The 18,086-nt window shown below is 33.0% G+C and overlaps 2 protein-coding genes across 2 annotated transcripts; both read right to left on the bottom strand.

Moving 5' to 3' along the window:
• Nucleotides 1-1,248: 1,248 nt before the first annotated feature.
• On the bottom strand, nt 1,249-5,718 carry LOC142630962 (citrate synthase, mitochondrial-like). The gene is made up of 5 exons (XM_075805019.1): nt 3,531-5,718; nt 3,148-3,301; nt 3,022-3,065; nt 1,716-1,775; nt 1,249-1,622 (listed from the first exon to the last, which is right to left on the bottom strand). Exons 2-5 carry the CDS (start codon nt 3,206-3,208, stop codon nt 1,530-1,532), a joined length of 258 nt encoding a protein of 85 aa, XP_075661134.1. The 5' UTR covers nt 3,209-3,301; nt 3,531-5,718; the 3' UTR covers nt 1,249-1,529.
• LOC142630961 (TMV resistance protein N-like) lies at nt 4,341-17,881 on the bottom strand. The gene is made up of 6 exons (XM_075805018.1): nt 17,721-17,881; nt 11,624-12,144; nt 9,690-10,791; nt 9,251-9,523; nt 8,355-9,146; nt 4,341-8,245 (listed from the first exon to the last, which is right to left on the bottom strand). Exons 2-6 carry the CDS (start codon nt 12,112-12,114, stop codon nt 7,577-7,579), a joined length of 3,327 nt encoding a protein of 1,108 aa, XP_075661133.1. The 5' UTR covers nt 12,115-12,144; nt 17,721-17,881; the 3' UTR covers nt 4,341-7,576.
• Between the last annotated feature and the right edge of the window lie 205 nt (nt 17,882-18,086).

Below are 18,086 nucleotides of genomic sequence, written 5' to 3'. Positions count from 1 at the left end.
AGAGCATTGTAACTCAACTTGTACTTTCTAATACCATCAACATAGATGATTTAGAATTCAATTTTAGGTAAAATTTTGTTAAAGTGTCAAGTGTCAAGGTCATGCAACTCAATTGACACTTTTTGGTATTTTCAACAAAGACATCTAAGATTTAAATTCTCTTACCTCATTATTATAACTATTGAATTAGATTCTCGGGAAAAAAAAAAAGTATTCAAGAAACTCACAAATTATGGATAAGTTTTGATTTTTTAAGAGAATATAATTTCAATTTATATACATATAGTTGTGCATTGCAGACATAAAAATCAAACAGTGTAAAAATGAAATCAAACAAAAAATGGAAAGTGCCCTTCAATTTATCTTACATATGAGCCACATGGATCAGCATACCAAAGAAAGAGAAAATTAGTGGTTAAGAATCCAAGGAGTACTCCTAAAAAAGCGATCATGTCCCTTTTGACGAATCCAATTTCTTCAAACCTTAATCGTTTAGTGTCCACATTTGTTCAACACTTTTTGGTATTTTCAACAAAAACGTCTAAGATTTAAATTCTCTTACCTCATTATTATAACTATTGAATTAGATTATCGGGAAAAAAAAAATGTGTTCAAGAAACTCACAAATTATGGATAAGTTTTGATTTTTTAAGAGAATATAATTTCAATTTATATACATATAGTTGTGCATTGCAGACATAAAAATCAAACTATGTGTAAAAATGAAATCAAACAAAAAATGGAAAGTGCCCTTCAATTTATCTTACATATGAGCCACATGGATCAGCATACCAAAGAAAGAGAAAATTAGTGGTTAAGAATCCAAGTACTCCTAAAAGAGCTATCATGCCCCTTTTGACGAATCCAATTTCTTCAAACCAGTGTCCACATTTGTTCAATCAAAAAAATTCTAAGCTGCCTAAAATCAATGTCCTACCAGCATCCACAAAGTTAATGCGGTAAAGAAGCGAACCTACCTTACAGCCTAGAACCTCTGCCAATTCCTCTTCTGCTTAAACCAACGCACGCACTTGCAAAGGTAAAAATATTTTACATGTAAAATATTTGTAAAAAAATATTTTTATTTTATAGTGTTTGGCAGAATACATGAAATTGCTGTGTAAAATATTTTCCAATGTTTGGCCTAACGTTAAAAAAAAAAAAATAAAAAAAATAAAAAAAAAAAAAAAAAATCGGGTAAATATTTAAAACATCCCATTGCTATAGTCTACAGTCAAATCCTGTTGACGGTTGTCATTTTTCTATACCTTTTATTGATGACAGTAATTTGTCTACTAGTTTCACTTAAATAATGTACCATACAAACTCAAAATCAAATCACGTTCTAACTCAAGCTTTGAAAAATGGTCACTCAAATTTCTAAAAAAGGCTAATAGTTCCTGTTGTAATTTGACAAAACCATCAGACCTCATAATTGCAGGGATATTTCTGCATCTGTGTTGCAAAACCCTACTTTGTTAAAGACATTATTACAGAGTAATCGATGCACACTCCACCAATTTTCAAGATCAAGCTGCTTTCTTGCAATAATTTTCAAGCCATTCCTTTGTAACACTTTTTGGCCTCTCTAGTGGCAGTCCAACAGCTCGGTCCCATATCAGCTGAACAACAAAAGAGAAAATACAATTCAAATAAACTCATAAAAGAGCTGCATCAGAGAATAACTGCAAATAAAAGTAGGGGCAAAATATAACCTGCGAGCAGATCCAAATATTTCTTGACACACCGAAAAGGACGGTAGAATATCTGTCCACCTAATTAAAAATTATAATCATCTCTCTCACTCTAATAGTCATAGAATGTCCAAATGAAGAATAATCACAGGTAGTTCAGATGTAAATGAAATATCATACCTTGCTTCAGTTAAAACAAAATGAAATATCATACCTTGCTCGGATTTTTTGGTTATCCATCTACATAACAAAACCAAGATAATGGGGGTTTTTTAACTTTTCTTTAGCCACACAAAACTAAAACAAAACAGTAAAAGCCAACCACACAACCAAAAAGCAGAGGCTAGCACAATGAAGAAGATGCATTTGTATTCTTTTAGCCAGATTGCATGTTACAATTGTTTACATAACATAAAATAAAACATAGGAAAACCTGGTCAGCAACCTCTTCATAATGAAGACTTTCACACCTCTATTTCCTATATATGATGGAATTTAATCTCCAACTGAAGTTCTGGAAACATTGTTTTTAAATGTTATAAAATGTTTTATGAATTCTCATTCTGGATTGTGATGAGCTAGATCACCCCAACTGTAGTAACACTTCTTACACTATGATCATGCCCATATTCTTAATACAGAATGGAAGCACACATGGAAATCATTTCTGTTATTGCATTCCACAATATCTCATATGTTTTGATTAAATGCATGTCACGGGACTTCTTAACAGTTCAGATGTGTAGTCAGTTGCTAATATCAGTAAAAAAATGAGAGAATCAACACACCAAGAGTGATTTGGACTTACTGGCTGATCAGATGGGTTTTTGCCAAAGATATCAGGTGATTTTAATCCCGACTTTCCTGTTCTCAGGCTTCCCATAACCCACCAGTAGCAGTATAAATAACTACCTTTATAAGGGACTTGTTACTTGCCTATGTGGAGGACAGTGGCCAAGTTTGTCAATTAATATATGTGGCACAGCAAGCTTTGCTCTATTCAGATATTTTGGGGCAACTTCTTATGTATAACACAACTTCTTAAATCCGAAAGAACTAACTAATTTTGATTGAACTCATGTACCCATCATAAACTAGCATACAATAATTTTATCACAAAAATATCAGAATGCCACACATAAATAAAACCCCAAAAAAAACCCAGATCTGAAAATCATAAACACCAACTCATATCAAACAACCAATGTCAAAATCATCAAAAATAAATAAATAAATCTCACACAACCAAATCAACAAGGAAAAACCCATATGAAAAATGAAAAGAAATCAAATATGTGTAAAAATTATGATTCATCAAAAATAAAACCTGAAACTTTAAGGAGTTTTTCCAGCAAGGAGTAGAAATCAAACCTAAGAAAAAACAGAGAAATGTTAGAGATGAAGAAAAACGAAAAGAAAAGGAGAAATCTAATCTAAAAAGATAGAAAAGTACCTGGGTTACACCGGCGATAGGCAGCGCCGGCGGAAGCTAGAGCTGGCCGGTGGTGCCTCATACCTTGGAGCCAGGGATTGGTGGGAGAGGGGACCAGAGGTGGCTGGCTTTTTTGGAGAGAAATCTGATATGGGAGAGTCTGAGCGTAAAGTGACTGTGGGAGTGAAAAGAGTGATAAGTATCGGGGTGCGAAAGAGTGAGCAAATGTAAAATGTTTTACCAAAATTAAGTGTAAAATATTTTACATAAATTTGCTTAGTTGATTTGGTTGACTGAAAATATTTTACTTTTAATCAAATATTTTACTACAAAACAAACACCGTAAAATTGGAAAATACTTTTCTGAAAATATTTTATATTGAAACAAAGATGAAGTAAGTTACCTTAGCTCAGTAGTATATATCTCCAATAGAAGAGATGGGATCATCTATAATGAAGTGATTCCCTTTCCTACCTAAAACATAATAAGAATGCCTCCTGCTGCTCTTGAAATCATTCTCTTCAGAATTTTCATAACCCCAAAACACAAGAGGGCTATAGGATCCCCCATACTTAACTAGTTAAATCTCTAAAATGCTAAAGAAGCTGGTTGGAAATCTATTAACTGAAGCTGAGAACGTCAGTGGAGACACAAGCTTAAGTACATTTTGACCAGCCAAATCTGTAAAACAAATACAAAGAAATTTACCAAATGTCATGCCCCCATACATAAATCAAAAACAGAAGAGGACATACAGACTGCAAATCCAAAACAACATGCATATCTCAAGTAACATTGCATCACTCTTCTCAACAATCCCATATTACTAGCTACCATTGTGCTCTACTTCCCAATAACACAAATTCCTGGCTGATATTGCAGTCTTAGTCTTATTCCCAACACTAGAAAACATATTTGGAAAAGAGACTCCTCCTCGCAACCCTTAAATCACTTACATCACTCACCCAAATAAATTTTGTACTGAGTCTGAAAAATCCCAAGCATTCCAAATGCGTCCCAGAAACTAGTTGGTATTGCAAATTAAAGGGGAAAAATCAACCGCCATACAACACCTAAGCTCAAATCTCGTACTTTTAATAGCAATTCCTTTCCATCAAGGAAAATAGTCTTAACACTTAATGAAAATTTTCAATAGCAATTCTTACCATCAAGGAAAATAGCACTTCTATGAAAATTTTCAATAAAAATTCCGTTCCTTCAACGTAAATTCTCTTTACACAAAATGTGAAATAATAAACCACTAAAATCTCCTCAAACACATATTGGAGCTCTATAAACAACCACAAGGATTACAAAATCATACATCTCCTTATACTATACATGAAACAAAAATTATATTCAAATTGAGATCCAAGCTACCATAAATATCAACAAAAACTCTTCTCAACTAGAATTTATTTTATATTTTTTATGACAAGGAACCCCCTCAAGGTATGGGCCAATGGGACCACCCTGGAGGGGCAAACCCCAGATGCCTACATACCCCCATTGGGCGGGCATCAAGTAAATCGCAAAATGCCTCAGCTAGGAGTCGAACCAAAGACTTCTGGTTTGTAGTCCAGGCACTCTCCCTTACCACTGAGACACCCCGAGTGGGGGCCCTTCTCAACCAGAAATCCAGAATATACCCCCCATCCCCCCATTGAAAAGGATATGCAACCTAGATAGTAAAATAATCTAGGTCTAACAAATCTAGGAGCCTACGAATCTCAAAAGGCAACCTCTGCCAAAAATAACTAACAATCTCAAACCAAACTTTATTAGAATTCACGTCAGGTGATAGACTCCAATTTGTACTTAACAAAATCAGGATCCATAATCAATAAATCAATTAACTTACCTAGTTATGAATTGCTCCCCCATACACAGCATTACCCACACCAAAACCTAGTCAAACTCCAATATATCACCATCAACCTCCTTCCCTCAACCACATAATCAAGTCTTAAACAAGTGAGGCAGGAGAAGATCAAAGATAAAAGAACAATCATGGTCTAACAAGTAATTAACGGCATAGGGAATTGAATTTGAAACATTGAAAGAATTGGATTTTTAATCGGGTTTTAGTCATGGGCGTCTAAATTTTGCAATATTATGTGATGGATGCTTTCTTTTTTCAGGTCATTCCAATATTGTCACTAAATGCCATCCTTTGTCTACAAGTACATTTCCTCGGACTATTTATGTATTGCAAGAACATACCCCAAGCATTGCCAATTGATTTTATGTTTTTTTCCCTTCTTGATCTGTTGGATAATTCCTTGTCTTTATGCTAGAAACCATAAGTAATAAAAACAAAGCAGTACATTTGCTTCTTTGCTGTTTGTTACATTTGAGCTTACAAATATACTATGTTTCCCTCAGGAATTTGTCTTTATTAGGATGGTTGATAAATAAACAAGTGTGTAGCAAACAGATGACCTGATATAATCTGATGCCTCTCCAACAAATTTCATCATATACAATCATACATTAGTCCTTAAAATAAGCAGAACATATATCTTCTTGTATGTAATTTAGATACTTCTTTATACATATGCTAAACTGAAAACTTTTGAAATTCTCAAAAATTAAATCATAAGAAGTGCGTAAGTATTGAATGAATAGAAGAAGAATCACCAACTGCACAAATGCTTCCTCCCTCCCCCCCCCCTTTTTTTTTTTTTTGTTTCTTTGACTGGATCAAGCCAAAAGATTGTCCCTTAGACCTTTATAAAAAAAAAAAAAAAAAAACAATAAACTTATTTCAAGTCCTTGCCTTCCAAGGCAAAGAAAGACTTCTACATTTAAAGGCAAGAGTGAGAAGATCATATAAATGCCTATAATAGAAAACATTGGGCAGCAGGTTAGCATAAGAAAAAAAAAATTACATCAAAACAGAGGAAACAGAATTGTATGCTAAAAAAATTGTTAGTTCAGAGACTGCAAAGTTTGAATACAAAGAAATGGTGCAGCCATGAGTTATGAGACAAACATTTTCAGCAGGAATGTATCAAAAACATGTCCAACTAGCAAAAAAGCTGATCCATGCATAAGATTATTTCTCACTGCATATAAGTGTCATTGCATGCTTATTTAAATATCTGAGTGGAGCCAACTACTGGTCCATTTCTGTATAACCAAGATAAAATTAACTACTGGTCCATTTCACACAAACTGGAGGGAAATCAGCATTGGGAAATGGCTTTCCACCATGCAAAGGTCTAGGCAGGTGATCATAGCATTTAGTTCTCAATTTCCCAAACTTATTCAAACCCATCTTTTATCACAATCATCCAATTCAACTGCATTTAAGACAATTAAAACATGAACTATTCAAATAGAATAAAAACCATTATTTTTCTATTTTTTGAGAGAACAAATTCTATTCCTAAGATTTTAACAAGTCACTCCTAGTTAACTGCTTAGTTCTGCCAAATCCTGCAGACCTGACCACTCTGGAAAATTGTTTTAACTCCCAAAAAACTTTCAATGCAGTGTGTTTGGAAAGAATCCTCTAGCTGAAAATCAATGGCACATGACCATTCCATCAATCAAACCTTATAACTTTCCAACAACATTCACTCAAGCTATCTATTTCAGAATTAATACCAATGAGCCCCTTCAACACCACATAACAAATACGCTCAACTAACGACCAATAATTCTAATCAGTACAAGTAATCTCTTGACTATGGCCAGTCCAGTTAGATGTTGATCTTTGTGAGTCTAAAAGAATGTAGGCCTCTTGACTTTACCGGTCTATTAGCTAGATTAATTTAATGCTTTTTTCTCAAGTAAATTTGAAAACTCTTGTACCATTGCAATAAATTGAATTCAACAAAAAAATCAAATGACAATCAATTCTGCTTTTATTTTGCATTAATGTCCTCTCAAATTGAATTAGTACCCATATGAATGAGCCTATGAATTTGGCAAAAGAGAATGGGAAGCAACAAATACCGTCAAAGATGCAAATTAAACAAAGCAAAAGAGGGAGACATAGTCTGGCATTTTACAATATAAAAGAAATCAAATGAAGATGATGCAAAGGAAAACAATTTCAATGGAATAATAGAACCTGGGCAGATTTCTTTAAAATTTGATTAAGAGATTCTCAGTTTCTTTAATGATGGCTATGGATTGAAGATGGCATCATTTTTTATGGAGGGATGGGCCATTGAAGAAGAACCCAAATCAAACCCATCACCAGTTGAGTCCTTGCCCAAATTTAGAAAACCCAAACTTAAGTCAAACCCATTAGCTATATCCATTGGAAGCCTTGAATCAGATGTCAGGAAAGACAGCTACTGTCATCAAGGACTAGAGGAGGTTGAGGTTCTCCTATGTCTGAGTCTATTGAGACACACGATCCATGTGAACTGTTGGAAGTGGAGAAAAGAGGAGTAAAGAACGGTGCATTGCACTGTCGGAGTTTTCATCAGCATCTTAAGAGTTGTTAGGGATGATAATGGAATTTTGAGGACAAATGCATTCCACATGTGCCCCCATCCTTGCAATGACAGGAGCAAAATTTCCAAATTCACTTGTCCAGTGAGAGATTTTACATGAAATTTCAACATGATTCCGATCGCCTTGCATCAAGTCTCCAAATTTCTGCTGTAATTGGCTATGAGGCACACCATAAAACCACAAATGATCACACTTCAGACACTGAAAGATCGGCTGCCGCATGAAAGGTCGCTTATGACCATTGGTTAAAATGTTGACAACACAAATCCAACTGATTATATCATCACAAAGAGAACCGCACTTATCATTATTAGCATAAATGTCCTTCAATGGAACTAGACGAAAAGCAATACAGAAGGCAAATGTTGGAAATTCTGGACCAACCCAAAATGATATGGAACTTTCAATGCTTTGATGGTTAAACCACTTTGGAATCTTCTTTTCTGGTACTATAATATTATATCTCTCTCCAAAATCAATCAGATACGCATCTAGAGTTGGACGTAACTCTTCTTCAATCAGGAAGAACTTGGAGAGGGGGAGCTGGGAAGAGTAATCAATCTGATGTAAATGCGAATCCACTAATACGTTGCCTTTCACACCTGAACATTTCATATTTGGTGGAAGCCCTAAATTTCTTCCAAACTGCATGCAATTAGGAAATTTGAGAAATTGGAAGTTTACAAAATCTAGTAAAGTATTTGGAAAGGTATCCAAAATTGTTTCTTTATAACTTTAAGAGAGAGAGAGGTACCTGAAGCAGTAATTTTCTTAATGATTGTAAATTCAACCAGATGCAATTTGGTGCATACACAGATCTAATACTTTCTGGAAGCTTTGGAATTTTCTTAAGGAACTTGGAATCCTCAATTAGAAGAAAATCTAAACCATTAAATCTCATAATGCCATCTTGGAAGCTCAAATTTTCACTTCCTAATAATAAACATTTCTCTGAGATGTGGAAATAAGTCAATTTTTTTAGAAAATTCAACATCAGAAATCCACATTTTGTAAAACCACCATAAGAATTGCATAGTTCTTGACTACCAATCTCCATGTCCTTCGGAAATTTGACACTGCCATGAAGAACGAGTTTGCGAAGACATTGCAATTTATAGATGCTAGTTGGAAGATGACACAAATATAAATAGGAACCTATATCTAATCGTTCAATCCCAATGAGATTCCCAAATGATGAAGGAAGCACTCTAATGGCAGTGTATGCCAAACTTAGAAACTTTAAATTTTCCATTTCTTTTGGAATATCAGGGAACCACTCAACCCTTTTGCACTCATAAAGAATTAAAAATTTAAGAGATTTCATCATGATGCATCTTGGAAGAATTTGAAGTTCAACGCAACCTGTAAGGTCCCAGCTTTCAAGCTTATCAAGACATCCAACAGAATCATGAACCTCGACTAATTTTACACATTCACTGAGATTCAATTGCTTTATGTTTGGGGTGGCATTCGATAAGTCGGGTAATTCCCTAATATATTGACAGGATTGGAAATTCATGTGTGTCAAGCTTCTACACTGTATCCTCTGTAGAAAAAAAAAAAATCAAAAGTAACTTCAAGAAATGTTAAATCATAGTTTAATCATTAATGAAGAAAAATAATTTATAAACAAATAAATAAAAATTATACCTCGAGAATCTTGAACATTATAACCCAACTTTCTGGCATGTTAAGAATAGTGAGTTTTTGAGGACGAAAATTGGATGGTAAGGAAGATAAAGGAAATCCACACCAATCAAGTACCCTTAATCCGTTGGGAAGATATTCAAGATTTCCACAAATGTCTACATTACTAACCATAAGGAACTTGAGATTTTTCATCTTCTCAAGACATTTAGGCTCTAATTGAATCTTTGATGATTCAGGTGAGCATATCATTATGCCTCTAATTTTTTCCGACCCCTAATTAGACAAAGCATTAAGTGAATCAAATTGCACAATAATAAGTATAACGACAGAAAATTTTAACAAAAACCAAACTTAATAAACTCAAATTATCATCCACACTTAAATGGAAAAAATAATCACTACATATGCCATTTGAAAAAGGAAATAAAATGATGTATACCGTATTTTCAATTAGCACATTAAGAACATCCTCATAACGCCATAGCCTGCTACGCTTTCCAGGTAGTTGTGGTGATTCCCGTCGAACAATGTCCTTACCCATTTTTTGTAGAAAATCATGCATCAACAATTTGCCATATTGATCAACCCTTATTAGGGACTTATCCATAAGTTTTTGAATTCCATAATTTGGATTCAAATTGCAAGAGTCCAATATATCCATAACATACATCTTCGAAAATCCCTTAAAGAAACATGCAATATCAAGGAAAATATTTTGTACAACTTCATCCAATCCTTCGTAACTTATTTCAAGTACTTTTTGAATTTCTTTGTTAGAAATTCTTTTATACTTGTCTATCGCATTTTTCCATTCAGGTCTAGTTCTTCCACACAAATCAGCACCCATTATTACTAGAGCTAATGGAATTCCCTTGGCATATTGTATAATTTGGGTTGCAAGTTCCAAATAATCTTTTTTGGGTTTGTTGCTTTGGAAGGCATGAATACTAAAGAGTTCATGAGCTTCATCTTCATCTAGTTCCTTAACCTCATACGTTGAAAAACATTTTCCAAGAGTAGCTACCAAGTGTTTGTCTTTTGTTGTTATAATGATTTTGCTTCCAGCAGCAAACCAATCACATCTTCCAAGCAAATTTTCTATCTGAACCCATTTATCCACATCATCAAGAACTAAAAGAATCCTCCTAAAAAAAAGTCTTTCCTTTATCATATTGATACCTCTAGATTTGTTACCCACCTTTAAATTTTTATCCCTTGAGATCTCAAAAAGAAGGGTCTCTTGTAGTTCGATTACACCATCATTTGTCCTTGATTTTTCTCTAAAATTTTCTAGATAACAAAATCCATCAAAACGATCACAAATTCTGTTAAAAATGGCTTTTGCAATTGTTGTCTTACCTATTCCACTAGGGCCATAGATCCCTATCATGTGAGCATCATTTGATTCAATATCTGAAAGAATGCTCTTTACTCGATAATCGATTCCAACAGGATATTGAGCAACAAATAATGGCTTGCAATTTAATTTAGAATTTGATATCTCTTCAACAATTCCTTGGATAAATCTGATCTTGCTGCTACTATCATTCACATAACATTAAAAAATATAATGAGTTAGATTAGAAAATAGAAATATGAAGATAAACCAAATTTAAGATGTTTGGTGCGTGCATTAAATTTGAAATATTGAAAATTATAGTTAGTGGCATGTATTAATTTACAAATATATAACTTTAATTAAGTTATCACTTCTTCTTTTTTTTAGGTAGGAAAGTACTTTTAGGCCTTTAGGCATTGTTATCCAAACATATTAAGCATTAAACCATTAAGGGAGTGGTATGGCGGTTCATTAGTTCAACAATTGTGTCACTGGCTCAACTATTAAGACAAATAATTAATTTATCTTAAATAAGAATAAATTAATAAATACAAAAAAAAAAAAAGGGTGAAGTTACTATAAAAAAAAATGCAATGGTATTCAATTAGTACATAAACATGTAATATAACATAAATTGAAATTAATAGAATATTATTGTTTAGAAAATCTATTTAAATATAGAATTTAATACATGCTCATCTATAAAAATGACTATAAAATAGGACATTTTGAATTGATCAAGATGACTTAAACATTAAAAACCAAACTGTTCAAATAAAATCGTGCGGTTCGGTATTTCTCAAAAAATTGGTAGTTTTTCATGCTTTAATTGTTTTTTATCTACATTTAAATTATTCACCAATTCTCAAAAAATGATTTCTACCATTGCGAGCTAACTTCTATAGAAGAAGATACGGAAAGAAAAAAGAAAAAAAAAAAAAAAAAGAGTAGATTCATAATTTGGTAAAAAATTAGTGGTCATAACAAACCACTAAAACTCATAAAAAGTACAAGAATTGTCACTGAATACATACCTATGCTTGTAATGCCAACCAGATATATTGGTCGCTTCTTGGAGAGCAATTTTCCATCTTTGTACTTTCTTGTTGTCCTTAATGTTTTTTTCATGTTTAGCGAGAGCTTTCCTGAACTTTCCATTTTGGTTACGTAGTTCTGACGGATCCACCTTGTAAAAAATTGGTCGCACCAATTGGTCATTTTTCTTACACTCAACAATCTTGACAAGCTCATCCAAACACCAAGTGGAAGATGCATAGTTTTTAGAAAATATGATTATTGACATCATTGAGTTCTCAATGGTTTTGAGAAGCTCTTCAGAAATTTCTTCTCCCCTTGGCTTATCATTGATGAAGGTGTGAATACCCTTCAAATGCAAAGCCTCATACAAATGGCTAACAAAACCATGGCGGGAATCTTGACCTCTGAAACTCAAGAAGACATCAAAGTTCTTGGGTTGGTGAGTGAAAGAGGAAGATGAGGCCCCTTTGCTGATCACAAAAGCCATCGGGATTTATGAGCAAACTATTGTAAAGATCTGAAAGGACGACCAAAAAAAAAAAAAAAAAAATTGTAAGGGGTTGTCAACATAACTCAAGAAAGTGAATGACAAATTTGGAAGAGGGTGAATGCAGGCAAGAGGAGCCTTTAAAGGTGGCTTGCTTTCGGTGTGACCAGTAAGTCTTTGAACTTTCAAGTGCCATATTGATGCTTTTTTCATTGCAATATCATGGAACGTTAACTCTTTTAATATTTCTAAGCACCATACTGGTAATTGTGGTCAAGCGGAATTGTAATTTTGTGTCTTATTATTCAATATTGAAATGAAATGCTTGTGTTTGTTTACAAGATTAGGTTATTCATGAATAATAGTTAGGTGGAATTGGGATAGCTGACTGGGAGATTATTTAATGGTTTTAGGAGAATGTACGGTCAATGTGCAATAGGTGATGTGAAACTATCACCGCCCAAAAGCTTTTAAAATTGGAGCCACTCAGCACTTAAAACTAAAATGATTTTTTTTTTTTTTTAATAATTTGGTAATTGAGAGGAATCCTAGTTTTCATAATTAAGGATAATATACTATGTTACTGATTTACAAGACTATTAACAATCAGAAAGATGAATCCAAATATTTTTTCCCACTCCTCTGTACCCCTTTACGTTCTACAAATAAAAACATGTCATATATCCACATATTCAATTAATTCCTTATCTTATTCCTTTTTTTTATTTCACTTGGATAAAATAAAAATCAAAGATCCCACACATTCTGGTACCACCACCGACCTCTGCTGACACCATCAGCGCCAGTTATGGGCTCACAGGCATGTTGCCACCTCCACAACTGACTGGTACTGATGACGTCAGTGACTGGTGCCAGCGGAGGTTAGTGGTGCTGCTTGAATGTGTGGGATATTTTTCAATTATTTTAGGCAGGTGAAATAAGAAAAAGGCATAAAATAAGGAATTAATTAAATAAGTGGACATATGGCATGTTATTATTTGTGGAACATAATGTGATATAGAGAAAGTGAGACAGAAGATTTGGATTCCCAAAAAGATGCTATTAGAACACAATGAGCATATACATCTTATTAATATGTATAGTTTATTTTTCTTCGCTTATTTTACTTTAAAAATAAATTAGGCAAAAGTACAACAATACGGATAAACAGCAAAGTATAAGTTAAATAAAATGAATAAACTGGAGGAAAAAAAACCTCCTGCAAACAGAAAATTGTGATAACGTTATTTTTAATAATACTAGTTTCTGCAGCATAGGCAATGCCCATGCTTGTCATGTTCATTAAAATTCTAGACGAAAGCCAAATAAAAAGTAAGAATTGAAGTAAAATGTTAGTTTTATAATAAACATCTAAAATGTCTCCTTTTTCGTACTTTGTTTCTTTGGGCTCGTGTTTGGGGGTGTACAAACTGTACCGCTGTATCTGATTATTTAGTTTCTATTTCCTTTAGCTCTTGATCTTTTGTATTTGTTTTCTTATTCAAAGTGTTCACCATCGTAAACATGATGTTCAATTTTTTCTCAATAAAAGTCTTATTACCTATCAAAAAAAAAAAAAAAGTTAGTTTTATAAAGAAGCATGCAACAAATTGAGCGAAATAATTGACCCTTAAAATCCTAAATGCAAGTCTAGGCTGCAAACAACGGCAAAAAAGGATGTAGCAACTAGTAAAAACTATAGAGAATAAAAAAGACATCATAACCCAAATATTCAAACAAATTACAACAAACAACAGTGTTTTCATGAAATTAGAAAGTATCCATCATAATCCAGCCCAAATACATGCAATACTTCATAAGGAAGTTATGAGCAATTTCCCACAGAGAAGCTTGCAATGATTGAAAAGAAATGAAGAGTTTTGAGGTGGTCCCATGCATTATCACTGAGGTCAAGCCTAATTGACAAATTGATTTAAACATCATTATAGCTGTTATCTCTCTACATGCTAATGATATAGTTTGTGCAAGTTAATCAATTTACTCTACACTAACATCATGGAGTATTAGCCCATGCCTCTTCTAATAACTCAACCACTTTTATTATACTTATCAAAAATAAATAAATAAATAAATAACTCAACCACTTTTATGTTACGAGGAGCTTCTTACATGTGCAACAAATAACTCCTAGAATTGATTTCCAAATCAAAGAAGCATCCCAATTTTTTAATTTCACAATTGAAAAATAGCAAATTCACAAGAAGTTCATGTGATGTGCAATGTACCCAATCCTTTTTTTTTTGATAGATAAGAAAAAGTATATTAAAAACACTACAATATGCATGAATATGCAAAAGCAATTAAGTTGAGAGAACACTTGCAAACTTGATCCCAATAAATTTCCCTATTTATAGCGGAATACACCCAACAACACACCAAGGAAAAAAAATAAGGAAAAAAATATTTTACCACTCTAAACTATACCCTCGATTACACTTTGCACCTTAAACTTTTCAAATGCATATTTTGCACCCTAAACTATGGTCCTTGTTACACTACACACTGACATCAAGTTTGATGTTAACTTGGAAAAAATAAGGCACCACATGAAAAGACTTAATTGTCCTCATTCTTAATTCCTTATAAAAAGAGAAAAAATTATACTTTACAACCCTAAACTATACTCTTGATTATGTTTTGCATCTAAACTTTGAATTTCCGTCCAAGTTAGCAGCAAACTTAACTTTGGGGTGCAAAGTGACTTAGCTTTGGGGTACAAAGTGTAATAAAGGTCATAGTTTAGGGCGCAAAAACGTGCATTTAAAAAATTTAGGGTGCAAAGCATATTATGGGGTATAGTTTAGGGTGGTACAGTGTAATTTCTCAACAAAAAAAAAAAAAAGAGTTATCAATCACAAAATTAGACTATTTTTTTCATACAAAGGCCCTAATTTTTTTTTTTTAATAAGCCACAAAGGCCCTAAATTCTTAAACAAAACAAAGAGGAAAATAATTCATATAGCTCTAGAAAAACAAATAAAAACTGGTATAGCGGTTTGCCAAATTGAATTGACTAAATTGTATCTGTAATAGAATTGATAGAAATTCAAAATCTTGTTAATCCAATTTGCAATTGATTTAAAGTTTGGATGGCTCTTCGTGAATTGAAAACTCTAATAATTACAATTCATTAATAGTAAGAAGTCTCTTAAGCGATTGAATCCCTAGCATTGCTCATAGTGAAACATAAAGGAGTTTAGTAAAAGTACCCTTTCTCTTGCCTGAAGCAGTCAACATCTAGATACATCATTTTCTCAAGAAACAACGACGACACTGAAACAAATTATTATTATTATTATTATATAAAAAAAAAATTTGGATACGCAGCATTCCAAGGCCAAGGGAATCCTCTTCGCCTTATCTAAGTAAATATTGCAATTTCTGAAAATGGGTTTTCTTTCTTTGTAGCAGTCAGGGATGAAGGCATACATTGACTATAGGGGGCAATGCCCCCTCCAATTTTTTTTTTTTAAAAAGAAGATTAGTATATTTATGTACTAATTTTAGCAATTTTGTTCTATAAAATTACATTTTGCCACCTTAACAATATCATTGATTCTTTTTGGAGTAATGTTACAACCAAAAACATATTTACAACATTTTTACAAACCGTTAAGGTACAAATTCTTACTAGTTTGCATCTGATCCACCAATAATATATCACTTTTTTACTAACCAATAAACGATCACCATATCAGCAATTTGTAAAAAAGTTTACAGCTCTAGCATTTTCCTATTTTAAAGGCCATTAAAATATTTAATAAATCTAAAACAAAATATACAAGCCCAAAAAAATTAGCACAACAAGAAAAATAACCAATAGCAAAGCTATTAAACCCAATTAACCAATTTTACTCAAGAAAAAAAAAAAACACCCGGCTCTTTAGAAAGTTTTAAACAAAATAATTGTCTTTTCCCAGACGCACACATCAAAAACTCAAACAAACAAAAAAGAAAAGGAAAAAAAAAAAAAAAAAACCCTCGGCGGCTAAGAAGCGCAGGAGGTCAAAGCCACCCCCTAACTCCAAATCCTAGTCCTAGCTCCATCCCTGGTAGCAATGAGCTTCAGCTTAGGAATTTTCTTTAGGGTGGTCAAAAAGAAAACTTGAATATATCAACATAAAAAATATATAAAAAGACAAATACATGAATTTTTACCATTTCCTTCTACTAACAAAATAAAAAGGAAAAAAGTGACTAATGAGAGTTAAAGCAAGTACTGATGATGTTGAGATGAGGGATAAAAAGTGATAGAGTCAACTTATAAAAAAAATATGATAATAAAATAAAGTGATAGTCTTAAAATGATGATTGAGATGAGAAAAATGGAGAAAGTGAGACAGAGAGGCAGAGGGTAACAAATAATAGTCGCTGCGACTGCGAGTCATACCACCGGGGAGAGCAAAGCTCTTGGGATTGAAAAGCTAAGAGCAGAGCTACCGGCACCACTGAGGAGAACTCATGGCTACAGTATCTCTCTTAGTATAATTTTTTTAGGAAAATTGAAATTATGAATTATTTTTTATGTTATAGCTTGAACGAGTTATGAATCTGAATAATTAAGATTTTTATTTATATTTGTTTTTGAATGAACTTTGGTTGAATATTTTGTTCATTTGTTGTTATTTGACCAAATCCTGCTGTTTGGGCTATTTTCACTGTTATTTAGGTTAATTTTTATTATTGTTATTTGGGTTCTTATTTTATTTTTTTGTTGAATCTTTTGTAAATTTTTTGTTGTTTAGCCTAATCTTGTTGTTGTTTGGATTATTTTTGTTATTATTTAGGCTAATTTTTATTATTGTTATTTGGTTTTTTTTTTTTTTTTTTTTATAGGGTTAAAGGACTATATTTGGGAGACCAAGATAATTTGTGAGAAATGTTACATCCACAACAATTTCATTACAAATCCTAGGTGACAAGGGGACAAGCTTTTATTGATAGATAAAAAAAAAAAGCAATGTCACTGGTGAACCCAATTGAAAAACGGTAACAACTTATGAATAAAGATTTGTTATGAAATTATTGTAGACATAATACTCCTCTATTTTTGTTGAACCCAAATTCTTGGGATTCTCAAGTCTGTTCAATATTTAGACAAATCATGTTAGTTTTAAAAATAATTATGCATATAAATATTCTTTTTCAAGTATAATTTTTTTTTTTTTTTGGGGAAGCCAGGGTGTTCGTCTGAACACCCTGAAATGCGTATGGAGCCACCCCTTTGACCGATACCCATATGGATCTTTCAAGTCTTCAAAGCTGAACAGAATAGTCTGAAGCTTATAGTGCAAAGAAATCTGTCTAAATATCACTTTAAAATCTAAGTGACATACTACATTTACTAATTTAGCAAGAATTAGATCAAATGGGTTAGAGAAGCAAACCCAATGAAACCACAAATATTATCAAGCTCGTTCGATCCCATATAACGCGCGCGCGCGCGCGCGCACACACACACACAAAAACTATAAGGTAAACATTTCATCAAACATGTAAAAGACTCACTACTGGATTTGCGAAATCAGTATAAAAAGAAGAAAAAAAAATCAATCAAACCAAAGAGAAATTTAGAGAGAGCATGCCTGTTGTGTGTGGAGAGCCAAAACATCAAAATAACACCTCTCACAAAACAAAGAACCCTTTATCACCTGCTCCTCTATTTCTCACTCTCAATCTCCAATAAACCTATGCCGATTGTGCTCTCTCCCCTCTTCTTTTCTGCTTTTCTCATACGCTCTCTCTGTCTCTTATCGGTAGAAAAGTCAATGGAAAAAAAATGCAAATGACCAAACTGCCGACAAACTTTTAGATGGATGTAAAGTTTTAAGGATAAAAATGTAAACTTATAGAATGAAAAGACAAACCACTCTATGACAAACACGTCATTTCCCACTCTCTCTGCATCAAAAAGCTAAGGGGCCTGATCAAAAAAAAGGCTAAGGGGCCGT

This window comes from Castanea sativa, chromosome 4 (assembly GCF_040712315.1).
Source record: "Castanea sativa cultivar Marrone di Chiusa Pesio chromosome 4, ASM4071231v1".
NCBI classification, from domain to species: Eukaryota; Viridiplantae; Streptophyta; class Magnoliopsida; order Fagales; family Fagaceae; genus Castanea; species Castanea sativa.
The sequence above is the reverse complement of the archived record's forward strand: the minus strand, read 5'-3'. Positions and strand labels throughout refer to the sequence as shown.

What these genes read in the sequence shown, in the direction of transcription:
- LOC142630961 (XM_075805018.1), bottom strand. Translation starts at nt 12,114, where the DNA reads ATGGCTTTTGTGATCAGCAAAGGGGCCTCATCTTCCTCTTTCACTCAC. An exon ending in ATGTGCTAATTGAAAATACG is followed by an intron (nt 9,524 to 9,689) that starts GTATACATCATT and finishes TTGTCTAATTAG; the next exon opens with GGGTCGGAAAAAATTAGAGG. An exon ending in TAAGAAAATTACTGCTTCAG is followed by an intron (nt 8,246 to 8,354) that starts GTACCTCTCTCT and finishes AATTGCATGCAG; the next exon opens with TTTGGAAGAAATTTAGGGCT.
- LOC142630962 (XM_075805019.1), bottom strand. Translation starts at nt 3,208, where the DNA reads ATGAGGCACCACCGGCCAGCTCTAGCTTCCGCCGGCGCTGCCTATCGC. An exon ending in AAAACTCCTTAAAGTTTCAG is followed by an intron (nt 1,776 to 3,021) that starts GTTTTATTTTTG and finishes ATTTTTAATTAG; the next exon opens with GTGGACAGATATTCTACCGT. An exon ending in ATATTTGGATCTGCTCGCAG is followed by an intron (nt 1,623 to 1,715) that starts GTTATATTTTGC and finishes TTTGTTGTTCAG; the next exon opens with CTGATATGGGACCGAGCTGT.